General features: G+C 38.9%; 1 protein-coding gene across 2 annotated transcripts in view; it reads right to left on the bottom strand.

The window, feature by feature from the left end:
- prage overlaps positions 1–18,501 on the bottom strand; it is a 56,292-nt gene that overhangs the window by 10,261 nt on the left and 27,530 nt on the right. For both annotated transcript variants that reach the window (XM_065222424.1, XM_065222425.1), the window contains exon 2: positions 1,279–1,557. In XM_065222424.1, coding sequence (XP_065078496.1) covers positions 1,279–1,557 — 279 coding nt within the window. The remainder of the gene's footprint in view (positions 1–1,278; positions 1,558–18,501) is intronic.

The following is an 18,501-nucleotide window of genomic DNA, read 5'->3' as shown; positions in this document are numbered from 1 at the left end:
GGATCATCACCGATCGTTTCAAACATGTGCTGCACTCTCATTGGTGGAAAAATGGCAGCACAGCGAACAAAAAAGAATCGATTAGTTGTTAATCGAGTAATTAAAAAATGGGACATCTCTGATTTTGGTGTGATTGTTTTGATAAAAATGAGCGCAAAATTTGATCTCTTCCGAGGGGGCAGCAAAACCACAAAATTACCTTGAATACGGGGAGTTCTCATTGGATGAAAGGGACCGTGAAAGAAGACACTAAAACAGAAAGTTTTTCTTCCGACAGTTTCATCTTAGTATTCATCTTTGATATGACACTCGGCCCTCCGGGCCTCGGATCGATAGTCGGTTTTTCAAGTGATATCTATACCCTTCTTTATAAGAAGGGTAAAAATATGTGTTGCCAAAAACTTCACCGCATGAAATAAATGTGTGTTCCCTTCATTTTGAGACTGTTACAAAAAAAAATTGTCGGGGGATCAATTTATGAACAAGTGATCCAAAGAAACAATGCAAAGAGAAAAGTCTCCTGCCGACGTAATTGTAACGTTAATGTTGAAGGTTTTGGGAATGCCGATTTTTGTTTTAACGTTGTTCTACCGGGCAGTATTGGGGTGGCCTCATCTCTGCACCCGCCTGCTGATTGAGAGTGCTGCGCCCCCTCTCATATCGACCATATCAAGGCCTACTGCCATCGCACCAACAACAGAGACGGATTTTGTACGACTGTCTGCCAAGTAAGACGACTGTCACTGATGATGTTTTGACGAATGAGGCACGGCTGCCGACGTAATTGTTATGTAAACTATGGTACGAAAAAGATAATTTTTTACTATCAATGTTTCTGTCTGGTACGTGACCTTGTATTACGATTACGTGGAGCACAAGATTCGCAAAATGTGCGTGTATTGAAAGGTGTGTGTGCGTAACAAACAAATAATCATTGTGCCAACGGTATAGGCCGTGCGTACACTTTTGGTCAACCGTAACCTATGATAATGGTGTCAATTAATACTTCAAACACGTTTGCTTTTGGCATCGTTCCAAACTGCTTGTCTAACCCTCTCTCTTTAGTATACGTGAGGTTAATTTTTGACTTAAGCGAGGAAAACGTTAGACTTATGTATGAGTAACTGTTGTTAAAAAAAATGCATGAACTGAAGCGTAGCCGAAACAGCTGTTTTACCGCACACCTTTCGCCAGTGAAAGATTAAAAATGAGTAAACAGAAAGAGAAGCAAATGAAAAAAAAAATAAACCGCAAAAAAAAAACAAAATAGCAGCTTACCTTCCGCACATGTCGCCAAGTATTTCCCGTTCCTGGAAAAATCCATATCAAACACCTGGCCGGTGTGTCCTTTCAGTGTCGTGTAGAGCCATGGGTGTTGGTAGTTGGCATCGGCCGTGCGTTGCTTCTTGACAGTGGTCGTCACATTGGAAGCTGTGGTTTTCCGGCTGGGCTTGCCGGCAGCACCGGAAGCAGCTGCCGAGCTGCCGAGTTCACCTGTTCCGTGCCCTTGCTTTGGCTTGCGATCTTCGTTCTTTTCGATTCGGTTGAATGCGTCATCTGCAAGGAAGAGGAGAACGAAAGGAATGCTTCGTTAGGACTAATTGAGTGCAGCTGCGGTGGGTTCAACAAAAATGCTAATTGCGTACTGCGAAGACTGTTTTAATACAGTTCAATTACCCCTCCGGGTTACCTCAAATGGTTTTTTAAAACTGTTATAGATAGATTTACAAATTTTGTACTGAGAGCAACTACAGTCAACTCCCCTCATCAATAGAATACGATTTGAAAACTGCTTAAAATATCTCAAATCCCAACGATTTTAAACATCTCTTTGTTGTATTGACCAATTTCGTCCCTTCTATTTTTACTTAAAAATATGATATTTTTCCAGTTTCAACAGTAATTATAATCCAATTTTGATGAAATATGTTCCAATCGATCAAAAATTGCTTAGAGTTTTTCTATAAAACAAAGTTGGGCATAATTACGAGCTATATTTAAAACAATTTACAAATTTCTTGAGGTTGAAACGGTGTTTTGGCAGTGGCGTTGCCCTAACCTCAATTTACCAGTTCAACAACTTTTAAAACGTAAACAAATAAAAAGAAATGATTCCAGTGGATACCAATCAGTAAAACTAGACGACCTTATGCCATTTGAAACTGATGTGACCCTAAATAAAGTGTTCAAAATTGTTGAACAGATACAATGTGAAGCTACGCGAGTGCCCGTATTTTTATGTTCGAACGTTTACAAATTTATAAACAAGATGCAAATTTAAAACTAGACACCATTTCGGATCGATTGGAAGCTGATTCATCTAAAAAATAACTGATGGAATATCCCAAGTAACAATTTAACAGCCATTTGGCTTTCACTGTGATTTATTGTGGTTTTATAACGGCAATAAGCAATCTTTTTAGTTTAAATACAGCATTTAACAGTGCAAAGCATTCTTGATTAGTTGTTCAGCTTAATGCTGTTTTAAAAACCTTTTAAAGCCTGACGAGAAAATCAGAAAGCATACGGTTTTAAAAATGAATTTAATGCAGCACTCTATCCCTTTTAAAACTGTTCAGTAAATCAATTGGTATTTGTTTTATTGATGCCACGACAAAATTCTCCATTAAGGTGTTTTATCATTATAAAAGCAATTATGAAACCGTTCGGTTTCAAACGGGATCAAAAAGCATATATTGATGCGTTTTGGTGTCAATAAAGTGTATCACAAAACCTTCCACTGCTTACAAATAAGAGTCAAAAGGAAATGCCAAAGGATAATCGAGTAATAATTCTAGCAATTCTGTCGACGGAAGAGAAAAGAATCCAATTCCAGAACTTTCTGGGAGGGCAGCACTGGAAGCCGTCAAATTAGACGCTTAACATTGCTGGGAATACACAGCATATTGGAAATGGCAGCCTTCTCCACAAATAACGTTGCGATGCCAAACTGGGACTGCGGAAAACTGTTGACAGGAAACTCATCACTCACATTTCGGGAATGATTGAGCTTCCACCTGTTCTAAGTTACGTAAACTCACTTCCTGAGTAACTACTTCCAATAGGTGAATTGCCCTTATCAAGGATGTCACGCAACTTGTTGATCCAACGCTGGACTAGAACATCGTTGCAATGATCGCACAACAAAACTATCGAAAGATAAACAAATTTCGACGTTTAACTTTTTCCAGGCAACTTAGCCACCATTAATGCCGTTATAAAACTAAACGGAATAAGATCAAGCAAAATGGCTTCAGATAAAACAATTCAGTCTGCAAATTATCTTCATAAAAGCAGCATTAAAATGTTTTGCATTTGTTAGCGATTTCATGAAAGCAAAACAGCCAGGCTTATGAAAAATTAATGTTTATGCAATCGTTACTATTTCATTTGCTTTTTTACAATCTTCGTTTTTCAAGATGTTTTTCTTTAAAATAACTTTATTCTCATCAATTCATCAATGAGCAGTAATAGAAAAAAACGAAAATCGTCAAATTGTCACGGCTGCAATCAATGATTAACATAACATATAACTATATTTTGTTTCCTAAATTAGAAATAATTAGTCAAATCAACGTTTTCCGAAGGCGGACTTTTTTTTCCATTTTCCGAAGCACATTTCGCATTAGATTTAATCTGTCACCTAAAAATAGACCACAGTATGAGTTTCAAAAATTTTAGTAATTCTTTCACTTTAATGATGAGGAAATTTATGAAGATTTTTGACAGATTCATTTTTGAACAATGAATTTGGCAAGATCGGACGATATTTATGTATCCCTTTTTATCTTGATTGATGCTTTATTTTTAGTGCGCTAGGCAAGCGTCAAAGGCAAAAAGACACAAGTATTAGTGCTAAATAGCTTTTTTTGTACTTTTAATAAGGAAGTTTGAGAGCTTGCGACAGGTGTGTTATAGGGATTGATTGAAGGGTTTAACGGCTCTTTCAGTCTTTTTACTGCAGCAAAAACGTTGTATTGCTTCAACTCTCCTGTTGAGAGTTGAAGCAATACAACGTTTTTGCTGCAGTAAAAAGACTGAAAGAGCCGTTAAACCCTTTAATCAATCCTTTTAATAAGGATTTCAAATGGTTCTCAATGCATGCGTCATATAACCTTTTTGCAGCAAGTCATTCTTGAAATGTCTCGATAATGCAGTCTTTAGAACCTTCTTCAGGGTGGGCCAACTAGACAGATTCTAGTCTTAATGAGGTTTTGGTTGATGTAATAAAGGCAAAGCTATCTAGACCAGGGTTTTATTAATGTTGTTTTATGGTAGCCTTGTAGTACTTCATAAAACGTTGAATGTTACTTGGGATATAACGTTGAAATACTTTATTGCCCGTAGCATCGAGTAAGCCGTGTGTAATCAGTCCCTTCTTCTAGTATGATATTTTATATATTTTAATATGATGGAAGGATCTTGTAATAACGGAGCTCGTCCCTCGCAGGTATACTTGGAGTCGGGTGCATCCAGTGTGGAGTCCTAACTGGAGTCCATGTCGATTTGAAAACATTGAAAAACAAAACAAAAACAAGAGTTGTTAAAATACCGGGTTGCCAAACAAGGCATAATTCACAAGCAATCAAAAGTCAGTTCAATGACTTCTTGGCACTGCCGGTACAGCTGCGGCACACTGAGGTACACTGAGAAAAAAGTTGGGGCAAAACAAGTCTGTAGAGTGAACACCCCTTGGCTCAATCAAACATACTTTCGAACTGTTCAGTCTCGGAGCACTTAATTTTACATGATATGTTTGTTTACGTCTCATCCTTTATGTCAAAGATGGATTCCGTCACGTGTAAGATTAGTTATTTCTAAGTGTGTAGTATATACGTTATACGTCAGGTAGCACAACAGTGATAAAGTGTCATTTAATAGCTCAAAGCTACAATTATATTGCGCATTTCGCCACAGATTAGACTCCCAGGAAAATAATTTAGCCACATCCCAAAATATGCCCATTTTTTTCAGCAAACAGTGGTTGGCTTCGGTGCTATAATTTTCAGTAGCGAGGATGCATATCAGGGTAGCGTATCGAATAATCACACACTAAGAAATACCTAATCTTACACGTGACGGAATCCATCTTTGACATAAAGGATGAGACGTAAACAAACATGTCATGTAAAATTAAGTGCTCCGAGACTGAAAAGTTCGATAGTACGTTTGATTGAGCTGAATTTCGCGTCTATTATACCTCAATTTTATGTCAAAATTGACGGTATATGTCAGTCTCAGAGCACCTAAATGTACATCAATATTTTCAAGTGTGCAGTTTGTTTACATGCTATTTATTACCTTTGCAATTTGACGTGTTTGACCATATGTTTTCTAGAGTCGGTGTATAATGAGTCACGCCAAGAGTGAAGCCAAGTCTACCTATCGAACCGTCAAACCGGCTACCTATCGGGCAAAGTAAATAAACATTACGATGCTATGAAAGGTCCACGAAAGGTATTGCAATAAAATATAAAATATTATCGAAGAAATGAGCATAAACACGCAGTGAGCTTTAAATTGTCATGGGATACGTTCGGTAATGATCAGTAATGAGAATTTCTACTATTTTTTGTTAAGATAATTTGACAAAATCACTGATATAATGATTTACTACAGCCGCATTTTTTTTCTCTCGCTAGAAGTCATTTGAAGTTGTTGTAGAAGTCCTCTGTTGCCAAGTGAAAAGAATGGGAATCTTTCGAAAACCGTGATGCGAGTTCAACTGTTTTTCTCTTGGCGTGACTCATTATACACCGACTCTAATGTTTTCCACCTCCGAATATATTCACGTTTGTCTATTAACCAAAGCAAAGCACAATAAAAATGGTTTCAAATTGTTGTGTCTTTCTGCAAAATCAGCGCCATAGAGCTTTAAAAACGCGCGAAATCCCCGCCAACTGTAACAGTCCTGAAAATGTGGTTTAGGTTTGAGGCTGGAAGAGTTTGTTGCAGTACCGAATTGCTAGGCTTTGACATGCAAGCAACGTCTATTTTTTCGCATTTGCTCAATGAGTTAAGAATAAAACAAATACAAATTATAGTCACTCAATTGCGTAGTAGGCTAGGGTGCTACAGTCACATGAATTAAATTCCTGCATATTTTCTATTTTTACACATTGATGTCGAACCGCAAAATTAAATAATATTGTTTTGGCTGATGTCGGCTTGCGTACGTTTTTCGTACACATTTAGCGTACTACGGGAAAAATAATTTATTATATTGCTGCACGTGCGTGTCACTATGTAAGTCGTTGAACTTCAAATTCCCAGATAAGCACCTTCCTACGGAGATGCGTATCAAATAAGAGAAAACAAAAATATGTCTTCGCATACCATAGCCACTCCAATCGAAAGTGGTACGTCGTTAAAAAGAAACATATTTTACGCGAAGAATTTGGATGTGTTTAACAACGTTCAGGTCGTTCAGAATCAGCTGATCATTTCAACACAGAGAAAAGCAAATCGCAACGACACAGTGAATTAACAACGAAAACAAACGACAGCCAAGTCCGGTCGTGTGGAATTGAATTAATATATAATTTGGCCTAAAAAAATCGTAAATACAAAACCTAAGCAACCGCGTGTATGTGTGGTCCTACTAAAGAATACGAAATGAGCATTTGTGCCATAAATAAACAGAAAGCAGCCGTTGAATAGAAAGAAGTCACGTTCATTTGCGTCACCACCCTATTAGTGGAGCTGCGATTGACGGACACTATGGTCAAGCGAAAGAGAATAATATTTATATTTTGCAAACGAGCCAAGTGAGAATGTCGGTAATGACAGATTTTGACAAATTGGGAGAGGGAAGCTGACGGAGGAAGCTGAACTTTAAATATTGAGCTGGAACGGCTGGAACACAATGCCAACGATGCCATATATACAGACTTCTGCACACGAAAAAAGTGGTCACCGCTTTTTAATTTTATCCAAAAAATATCAAATGAAGTATTTCGAGAAGCTACAATTAATGCAATAACTAGTTAATATATGAACTATTTTTATATCTAATTAGATTAGAAAAATCGTCATTATAATTAAAGTTACAAGGGTTCAAAAAAGATAGATACCTTTATCGAGTACAAAATTCTGTATATCTGGCATCGTTGCTCATTGCACGGTTCGGAGACGTAGAATGAAGCTATAAGGTGTTGCACCGCATTTATTAACCTCAATCTGATGACGTTCCGTGGTACTGTTTACGTTGACTTAGTCGATTTTTTCTTGGGCAGATTTTCTCGATAGTTTTTTCAGACTGCAGTGAGATGTAAACAACAACTTCTGCAATGTCTGCGAGCAACATCCTTTCACCAAGCATTTCCACGACAATTTTTAAATTAAAATTTCTGATGTTTTACACGAAAATCGGTTGATCGATAACACAGGGATTTTCGAACATGGAAAAAGACGTTCGAAATGTCACTTTTAACCACGAGTTAAATTGAATTCGGGAAATGGTTCATAACCTAAAACGCTGTCCAGACTGGCGAGTTATAACATGTTATAACGGTTGCCAAATAATTGCAACACAGAAACTACCATCAAGATAGCGCTTTAACATGTTATAACTCTGTAGTCTGAACGTACTATAAGTTCAAGTAAACAATACCACTGAACTGTCATCCGATTGAGGTTAACCCTGATGGTGCAAAACCTTATAGACGAGTACACGGGTGAACTTTTGTTCAACTACTGAAAAAAAAAATGGCAACAACGCGAGGGGGGCGACTCTATCTACGCTGCAGGAAAGATTGTGTTGTGCTGTGGCTAGCTGCTCGCACGCTGAGTAGATAGAAAGAAGATTTATGACGATTCTGAAGATTTCCTGCAAAAAGATGATGCGCGATGCAAGTAGATGCGAGAAATACACGAAGATTTTTCGAAGATTGATTCGCTAGTCTGAGATTTTTTGAGCATCTAAAATTTAGATTTAGATGTGTCGCCCCCCTCGCAACAACGGGGCTCTGTTTACTAAAAATGAACACGTGTATAATGCTCGCATAACATTTCAAAAGGGCCTACCAACTTTTGTAAACAACTTGCTACTTCCTTTTCACGAGAACCAAAGTACGCCCACGCAATCCAAGAGCACTATCGGGAATGGGGGAATTTTCCGTACCCGATGGTGTTATTAGTTTTCGTGGGCGTATTCATTTCGCGCGATAAGGGCTTAACAAGTTTTGTGTACACAAGTTGAAAGGCTCGTTTCAAATGTTAAACGCTGTCCAGACTGGAGAGTTATAACATGTTATAACGGTTGTCAAATAATTGCAACACAGAAACCACCATCAAGATAGCGCTATAATATGTTATAACTCTGTAGTCTGAACGTACTATTACGCGAGTATTAAGCGCTGGCCAGACTGAGCAGTTATAACATGTTATAACAGTTGTCAAATAATTTCAACACAGAAACCACCATCAAGATAGCATTATAACATGTTATAACTCTGTAGTCTGAACGTACTATTATTCATGTGTTCATTTTTAGTAAACAGGGATCCGCTGTTGTGTCATTTTTTTACCAATTGATGATGAATAAAAGTTCACCCGTGTACGCGTGTATAAGCTTTTCAAAAGTATCAGTAGCAGCCGAAGAAGATATATGTGCGACCTATTTAACTCATATGGCAACGGAATCCGATTTATGTAAACGTATTAAACCGTTCGGCTCCAGGTGTACAAACAAACCAATTTTGAGTAGAACGCTTTCGTGAGGGAAAACCAAAACAATTCAGATGAGCACGAAACCAGCTTATCAAGCAGCGCGCACTACACGCTAACTTCAGTTTACTCACCGGGTGACTCAATCGTACTCACTTTCGTCCGATGTATCGAGTTGTCAAAAACTGAGTAAACGAGAAATGCCTAACTGAGTAAAAGCCACTCAGTCAGCAAAATCTTGGACTTAGAAAAAATGTCAACCATGTTGGAGGAAACGTCCTAGAAAACGGGTGAATGTTTCACTCAAAACGGGCGGAAATTCCTTCACGTAAGAAGAAATTGCTTATGGCAATGGTGTTGAACCATTTTCTGCTCCGGTAGAATGAATCCGGAGCAGACAATTTTCATTTCCTTAAATAAAATCAAAACAAAACCCCCCCCCCCCCCGCAACTGAGAATATCGCTGAGTGGATTTGAATCAGTCTACGTGAGAACGTCGTTTCCTCGAAAGTGAGTCAACATAAGGCTACTCCATTTTGAGTAGCCCTACTTGCCGCTGAGATGAGTACATTCGACTCAATTTTAAGTTGACCAGAATAAGCGTGTACGTGGAATTGAAGATTACACATATGGAAATGTTGCATTTTATTCTAACAAACTTTGATCATTTGTGACGATAGTCGGTCGGTTCAGCTTCAGCAGTGATAAACTTTATCTAGATTAACAAGCTAGTTCAGATTTGGTCCGGAAAACAAGCTGGTTTATGATGTTCTAGGAGATCACAATTAGCCGATTATGCCCCTGGAAGACCAAACTAGTTGAGCTTGTTTAAATGCGTTTCGAATTAATTTAGCACAGGAACTAGTTTTCTTTTCTTCCGGAATAAAATTATTTGACTCATTATGGCTCTGGGCTTTAAAATATACACATATGTTTACTAAATCTCCGTTAGGATAAACGCACCAATAGTGAAGGTACGTAAGGCCGCTGCCACAGTGGGAGCGAAGAGGCGCGTTTAGCGTTCTATACAAAATAATTCCTATTATTGATATTATTCCTTACATTCGATTTCACGCTTCGCGCGCCTCTTCGCTCTCACTATGGCAGCGGTCTTAGTGCAATGTGTTCCTATAGTGGCTCTAACGTACCTCCACTATTGGTGCGTTTACCCTACTAATTTACAAACATCCAACACATTTTCCACGTTCGAGAAACGCTACTGCCGCGCATGTTCCCAACGCATGCAACGGATGATATGTTCATTACTGATCGGCATCATAGTAGTCTTGATTTTAACTTGTCAGATTTTTTCATTTCAAAACGGGTGATTATCAAGAACGAAGCAGAAAATGAAGCCTCTGAGAAGAAAAGAAACTGGATTCAAGACGAATTTATATAGTGAAGGTAATATAGTAAAGATAATCGAAAATTTCACAGATTTATTCAATTACACAAATTAATTTTGCAGGCCAACCCATCTAAGGATGTTTTCCGAAAGAGAGTCAAAAAAGGTTAGTTTCTTATATTTTTTCTTGCCAGTGATCTCGAAACAGCCATAGGCAATTCCTTCACAAATCTTTTGTTTCAATTTGAAACACAGACCCGCACCATAGGTAGATATATTCTGTAGGTTTTTTTCTTCTGAAAATTCAGACACCAAAATACTTTTAATTGGTATTCCACACTAATTAAGGAATTACGGAGATTGTTTCCTCCAAACAACTTGACATAGGAGCAAGCAACAGTGACAGATCAAAAACAGCACCGCTCATCCATAAAAGCTGCATCATGCCGTAAAATTGGTTTTATTGCATCAGCAAACAAAAATCTCGATTGTTGTGCTACTTTATCCCGTATCGGAATGCACCTGCAATGCAAATTTTCCATTGTACACCAATTCAAAACATTTCGGTAGTTTTCCACAAAACAGATGAATGAAAACAAAATTTCCTCACGGTTTTCATGCCTCAAACGCACACCACGTTGGACATCCCCATAAAACAACACTCACATGCTCCGCGTGCTAGCTTGCACGCTGGAACTTTCCCGCCAAACAAAAGTATGTCGATGATGCCCTCTTCTTAGCTTGGCGTGGAGTTCTCACGACCGGATTTTGCTCCGCCGCATACCAAACTAGTCGTAGCGGTTGCGGAAGCGAAAAGATGAGGTGGTAACATTCCTTTTCCTCGCATCATGCTGTCTTTTCTATACACGGCAAATTCCGCTTCGTCATAGTAGCAACTGCCATACCTTAGCATCACATCGACAAACAGATGAAAGAAAAGTGAGACCATCGTTATGACACTTTTTGTTCCAAAACTTGCTCGAGAGTGTATCTTGATTTTATGGAGGCCGATCTTTACAATAACTTCCTGACTATTGTGTCACGTGAATTATTTCTCGGTGGTGAAACTATCTCACATAAATCTAAATGCTCGAAACATTATGAGTAATTTCTTCATTTCTTGCAACTCGGATCGCTCGTCCCATTAGCATACAGAAATCTATTGTTACTGTTGTTGGGTGACGATGCGACTGCAGTGTGGTTTTCACTTTTCATCGAATTTCTCATCTACCGCCGTTTACCAGTTTTGATCATCATCAATAAAATGCGCCAAATGCATACTTTCTAAAAGGTGACCAACTTTTCCTGTTGCCCAAATGGTTTCGCTCATTCCCTCCCTCTGAGAGCTAACACACTACGAGCATTTCCTTTTTTGCATGCATTAACAGATTAAATTGCAAAACTTCTTACGAAATCAAGTAGGGTAAACGCTCCTATAGTTGCGGTACGTTAGAAGCGTTAGGTTCCTATAGTTGTGTATTGAGTCTCTATACACAACTATAGGAACCTAACGCTTCTAACGTACCGCTACTATAGGAGCGTTTACCCTACCGTACGGTTGGCCGTAGCTCACCAAACCAGCAGAGGGAAGTCCAATACGGCCGGTATAAAGTCGGCAATGAACGATAAACCAGTTTTCCAGTGGTTAACTGTATATGCATCGCGGGCTCGCTGAGAGAGACATCGATAAATCAGACTGCATCCACATCGATCAAAGTGATTTAGCAAATTTGGTAACATTAAATTCTCCTAAGTTACTGGTTCACCATACGAAAGCACAAACACAAAGCAGACAGCGTTGTTTTCAGATATTCAAATGCGGAAATTGAGCTCTACCACAGAAACCATTATCAGTTAGAGCGTTACAGTGATGTATTCTTATGCGAGCAGAGTTGATTAAACTTTTCAGTGTCGTAGGCACAGTGGGGCAATCTGTCGATAAAACGGTCACAAATTTACTTCGAAGTTTTGATTCCAGAATCCGTTAATTCGTCTTTGAATTAATTTAGCACAGGAACTAGTTTTCTTTTCTTCCGGAATAAAATTATTTGACTCATTATGGCTCTGGGCTTTAAAATATACACATATGTTTACTAAATCTCCGTTAGGATAAACGCACCAATAGTGAAGGTACGTAAGGCCGCTGCCACAGTGGGAGCGAAGAGGCGCGTTTAGCGTTCTATACAAAATAATTCCTATTATTGATATTATTCCTTACATTCGATTTCACGCTTCGCGCGCCTCTTCGCTCTCACTATGGCAGCGGTCTTAGTGCAATGTGTTCCTATAGTGGCTCTAACGTACCTCCACTATTGGTGCGTTTACCCTACTAATTTACAAACATCCAACACATTTTCCACGTTCGAGAAACGCTACTGCCGCGCATGTTCCCAACGCATGCAACGGATGATATGTTCATTACTGATCGGCATCATAGTAGTCTTGATTTTAACTTGTCAAATTTTTTCATTTCAAAACGGGTGATTATCAAGAAAGAAGCAGAAAATGAAGCCTCTGAGAAGAAAAGAAACTGGATTCAAGACGAATTTATATAGTGAAGGTAATATAGTAAAGATAATCGAAAATTTCACAGATTTATTCAATTACACAAATTAATTTTGCAGGCCAACCCATCTAAGGATGTTTTCCGAAAGAGAGTCAAAAAAGGTTAGTTTCTTATATTTTTTCTTGCCAGTGATCTCGAAACAGCCATAGGCAATTCCTTCACAAATCTTTTGTTTCAATTTGAAACACAGACCCGCACCATAGGTAGATATATTCTGTAGGTTTTTTTCTTCTGAAAATTCAGACACCAAAATACTTTTAATTGGTATTCCACACTAATTAAGGAATTACGGAGATTGTTTCCTCCAAACAACTTGACATAGGAGCAAGCAACAGTGACAGATCAAAAACAGCACCGCTCATCCATAAAAGCTGCATCATGCCGTAAAATTGGTTTTATTGCATCAGCAAACAAAAATCTCGATTGTTGTGCTACTTTATCCCGTATCGGAATGCACCTGCAATGCAAATTTTCCATTGTACACCAATTCAAAACATTTCGGTAGTTTTCCACAAAACAGATGAATGAAAACAAAATTTCCTCACGGTTTTCATGCCTCAAACGCACACCACGTTGGACATCCCCATAAAACAACACTCACATGCTCCGCGTGCTGGCTTTCCCGCCAAACAAAAGTATATCGATGATGCCCTCTTCTTAGCTTGGCGTGGAGTTCTCACGACCGGATTTTGCTCCGCCGCATACCAAACTAGTCGTAGCGGTTGCGGAAGCGAAAAGATGAGGTGGTAACATTCCTTTTCCTCGCATCATGCTGTCTTTTCTATACACGGCAAATTCCGCTTCGTCATAGTAGCAACTGCCATACCTTAGCATCACATCGACAAACAGATGAAAGAAAAGTGAGACCATCGTTATGACACTTTTTGTTCCAAAACTTGCTCGAGAGTGTATCTTGATTTTATGGAGGCCGATCTTTACAATAACTTCCTGACTATTGTGTCGCATGAATTATTTCTCGGTGGTGAAACTATCTCACATAAATCTAAATGCTCGAAACATTATGAGTAATTTCTTCATTTCTTGCAACTCGGATCGCTCGTCCCATTAGCATACAGAAATCTATTGTTACTGTTGTTGGGTGACGATGCGACTGCAGTGTGGTTTTCACTTTTCATCGAATTTCTCATCTACCGCCGTTTACCAGTTTTGATCATCATCAATAAAATGCGCCAAATGCATACTTTCTAAAAGGTGACCAACTTTTCCTTGTGCCCAAATGGTTTCGCTCATTCCCTCTCTCTGAGAGCTAACACACTACGAGCATTTCCTTTTTTGCATGCATAAACAGATTAAATTGCAAAACTTCTTACGAAATCAAGTACCGTACGGTTGGCCGTAGCTCACCAAACCAGCAGAGGGAAGTCCAATAGGACCGGTACAAAGTCGGCAATGAACGATAAACCAGTTTTCCAGTGGTTAACTGTATATGCATCGCGGGCTCGTTGAGAGAGACATCTATAAATCAGACTGCATCCACATCGATCAAAGTGATTTAGCAAATTTGGTAACATTAAATTCTCCTAAGTTACTGGTTCACCATACGAAAGCACAAACACAAAGCAGACAGCGTTGTTTTCAGATATTCAAATGCGGAAATTGAGCTCTACCACAGAAACCATTATCAGTTAGAGCGTTACAGTGATGTATTCTTATGCGAGCAGAGTTGATTAAACTTTTCAGTGTCGTAGGCACAGTGGGGCAATCTGTCGATAAAACGGTCACAAATTTACTTCGAAGTTTCGATTCCAGAACCACCACCAGCACCAAGGACAAACAAAGTGTGATTATTTGTTATTGTTACGTTGCACCCACATCAAACTGCTCGTATCAATTCTTTGTTTCTCAGTCGTAAATTTCAAAAACTTCCGAATTATCGACATGCGATAAGGGAACCATACTGGTTTGACAAACTTTCGCCCATATATTCCCTATCATAAATTTTTATTGTAGGATCATTTTCAAACCTGACTGGTTGGAAGAATCTGAAGCAGCCAATCGACCTCAAAAGCTATTTCTTCAACAAATTGATTCACGAGCAGGTGGACGAATGAACCGTAGCGCTTTTGCGCGCACACGGGTACCGTAGGAGACCAAAGTCCGTAAACCTCATACAAAAAAGTGGGCGTTTTGTATGAAATGTACGGGTTTTAATTAATTTCTTCGGTGTACGGATTTCGGTTCCCAACGGTAACTGGTTTTTAGGATTTCTCATCTTCACCGGAATGCTTCTCACTCCGTTTGTTTAGCAACCAACAACAACAACAACAATGGTGAGAAATTTGCCAACGTAACTTGTTATTGTTGTGCTTCGATATTCAAAACACATTCCGCAAACGGATAAGGCTTGAAATTGCATACACACGTACGACTGGGCTACATGCAGTTCTCATCACATTCCAAATCAAGAAAACATCTCTTCTGCGCAGTTTACGTGCAGGAGCGTTTTTTATTTTTTTGTTCAGATGAGTAGAATCTCGACAACGTGACAATCGACAAGTTAAGGCCGGTGACCTTATCGATACGATTGAATGTCTGTCTACAGTGAGTCCATTCTTTCGTATAACCCAAACAGCTAATGCGACGTAGTAGATTCCTGTTATTGACGGCCACGCGTATTTATGGAAAGTGCGTATTAAACAGAACATTCTGTGTCTGGGCCATGTGTGTAGCTTCATATTAATCACTCGTGGTTCAAACAAATTATTCACCTCATGACGCCGTCGTTACGTAGTGAGAAGCAGAGATAAGTAAAAACGCTTATGAGCACGAACTCTGTCGTCAGGTTTTAATCGTGCCTTGACGGCAACTAGGGTCGCACACGTGTCGATGACATTGTTTTCTGTGATAAAGGAGTTATGAATCATACGCGAGCTATAAATGTGGAACTGGCCTTGGTCCTTTTATTCGGCGTAATGATAGCTCATTTGACAAGATCGGAATCTCTTCTTTTGAATGCGGCGGATGTATCACACCAATTTTAGGCTGCCACTATATGGTTAGTTGACATAAGCATTAAAGGCTCTCCAAAATTTAGTATTCAACTTATTTGTATGACTCATGATCTTTGAAATATGTCGTTAAATTCAGTTTTTAATTGCTTTCGTAACATAGACTGCTAAGTATTACTCTAAAGTGAAATCATCAAATTTGCATATTTAGAATGAATTATGAAATTTTTCAAACTGCATTACACAGTTCACAAACGTTTGTTTATGTTAAAATAGACGCATCATTCTATTTTTTAAGACCGTGCACATCGTAATTGCTACTCCATTATTGATGAAAACTAGTAAAATTGCACAGAGAACCGAACCTTATAGGTGGAGCTTGGGATTAGATTTTCATCTTCAATGTACAACCCAAGCAGCCAACAAGCCCGATAAGGGTCGCTATAGTAATTTAAATCTGATATACGACTGATATAAAATTTGGAATCCCTATATTAACCGGGCTCGTAGCGGGCTTCGCGGTTACTTTGGGAAGTTCACTAATTCATTCTATTTATAGATCAGTACCGACGCCAGCTACATTCTCACGATCTTTGGGGAGGAGAAGGATAATAAGTTCGACAATTGTTACTCGAGACAAAGTTTACCTTGTAACGGAAAGGATGATGGTGTTAGTGGGTAGGGTTTATTTTTAGATCACTGCGTAAACGATGCGGATCAATAATAACGGACGTTCAGAAACGGTAACCACTAAGCTACCTAGGGTCATCTTTAAATAAATACATAAATCAATTCAACAAATTCTTGATTTATTGCAACGCTCTCTGGACTCGTCTCTGTGCTCGGTTTTCAGCAGTGAACTGAGCTTGGATTGCAAACCTTTTCGTGTAGTCCACAATGAGGAGAGTAATACCGGAATGATTTGAGATTTGGGCGTAACTGCTTTTGTAAACAAACATGTCAATCGTCATCGTCGATTTTTCGAGAATTAAAGCTCAATATCGTTAACAAACTATACCAAATGATAGAGAAATGATTCCTCTATCTGGTTGTCCTAATAGTTTTTGATACTGACCTTTTATTCGTAAGAAATCGGCGATTGACTTGTTTGTTTGCAAAAGCAGAATGCGAAAAATGTGGCGCAAAGGAAGTAGGCAAGCATGCAAGCATCATGAGCTCGAAAGCAAGAGAATGTGAGTAAGACGAGCCTTCAACGGTTCGCACAAGAAACAAGTTTCCTGGAATCTGGCCGCATGGCATTCCAAGACCATGTGCGCATCTCTGTGCTCATTCTCAACCCGTTTACTTCATGTTACTAACAGGCAGGCCAAAGCATTTGCGCACACAGCAGCACAGCCCGCTATCAATGAAATAAAGAAGCCATACGGTAGGCAGGTTATTCATTCTTCCGCTCTGAACCTCTTTCTTGGCGCGAAAAACCGCATGTTCATAACCATGCGGAGTGGAGCCTCGGGCGTATGAATCAACATCCATCTAAAGACCTGGGCTTTGTGCCTTGGCTGTGTTTGTATTACTAACGACGGCTGGTCAATTATTTTCAAGATTGGTGAAAATTTGCAATCGACTATGTGCTCACAAACACGTGTTGGTAATTAATGAGAGCTGACATAGACCAATATCTAACATGGATAACTTGATTTCCGGTGAACTATGAACTCATTGATTAACTTCGATCTTAGATAAGTCAATGACTGTTTTTTTTTTCGTATCCAATACTATAACTGAACATTTGCAGCTGATCATGTGAGGTTTGAAGCCATAAATTTCATCGCTGACGTTAGGCATGTTAGTTATTTCAAGCCTTTCAAGTATCTTTCCTGCAGTTGCGAACCAACCTTATACGTGGTTTATTTTCTATCAATTGCGTAAAATAAAATATAACAGTAGGTACATATTTTTTATGCAATAGTCTACCCTAAAAGTACAGTTAACGAGTGCTACAGCGTCAAGCTCTATTTGTTCACCGTGTCAGTAAAATATCAATCGAGCATCGTCCATAAATCATGACGTGCTTGTCTGGTGACATTTAGTCTATGCACGCCCTATTTTTAGATGTATTTTTTTCCGCTATCGATAGATGCAGAAGATTTTTATTTTCGGTTCTTTTTCAACCATGCATTTTATCGAACTTTATCTCTGAGGACTCCGCTGTAGAGGCGCTTGAAATAGATTAGATTAGGATGGGTTGAGTGACTTAATCCTCAGTTATTTTTATATTTACACAACCGAGCATAGCAGAACGCGTAACCATAGCTACGGAGCAGTGAGCAGAGCTCAAAACAGAGAACAACCGAGGCGCGGTTGTTTCCAAGGTAGCTCAAGCATTTGAAATTGACGTAAATATTAGTATCAATCACTAACGGCGGCATTCGCTTGCAATGCGATGATATGGTTGAGTTGTGAGATAGAGTAATCAACAACATGATTCTATTGTAACTCGTCAAACGCATCATCGGTTACGTTGGAGGTAAACACAAAAGTAACGAGACTTTTTTTGTATGAATGACAGATGTGAGTATGCGCTTCAGCATGCACTGTGTAATGTCTACCTTGGATGCATATGGATTAAATTTTATATTATGAGCGACTTCCGGCGAAGCGCTGAGGAGAGTGAGGTGCACCATACGTGTGTTCATCGTATTGATTCTGAAATACAGGGGTCATGTATGTATCGTTATGTGACGATGTGATTGATAATATAGAAGGTATCAGAGCCTTGAAATCAATTAATAAATTATGGAAAGAGGCATCGTGACATAAATATCAATGTTATCGATAGGTATACAATACGGCTAACCTTCTCTAGGAAATAAACAATACTGGTGTACATCGAATTGATTGATGATGGTATTCCGTATAGATAGGCAAAAGAAAGTTATTTCCGAACATATGTTATTGTTTCCATCGATTGGCAGCTGGAAGGAAGGATTATT

This window comes from Ochlerotatus camptorhynchus, unplaced genomic scaffold (genome assembly GCF_037179485.1).
Source record: "Ochlerotatus camptorhynchus isolate MF236.1 unplaced genomic scaffold, CSIRO-AGI_Acam_v1.1 ptg000169l, whole genome shotgun sequence".
In the NCBI taxonomy this organism is placed as follows: domain Eukaryota; kingdom Metazoa; phylum Arthropoda; class Insecta; order Diptera; family Culicidae; genus Ochlerotatus; species Ochlerotatus camptorhynchus.
The sequence above is the reverse complement of the archived record's forward strand: the minus strand, read 5'-3'. Positions and strand labels throughout refer to the sequence as shown.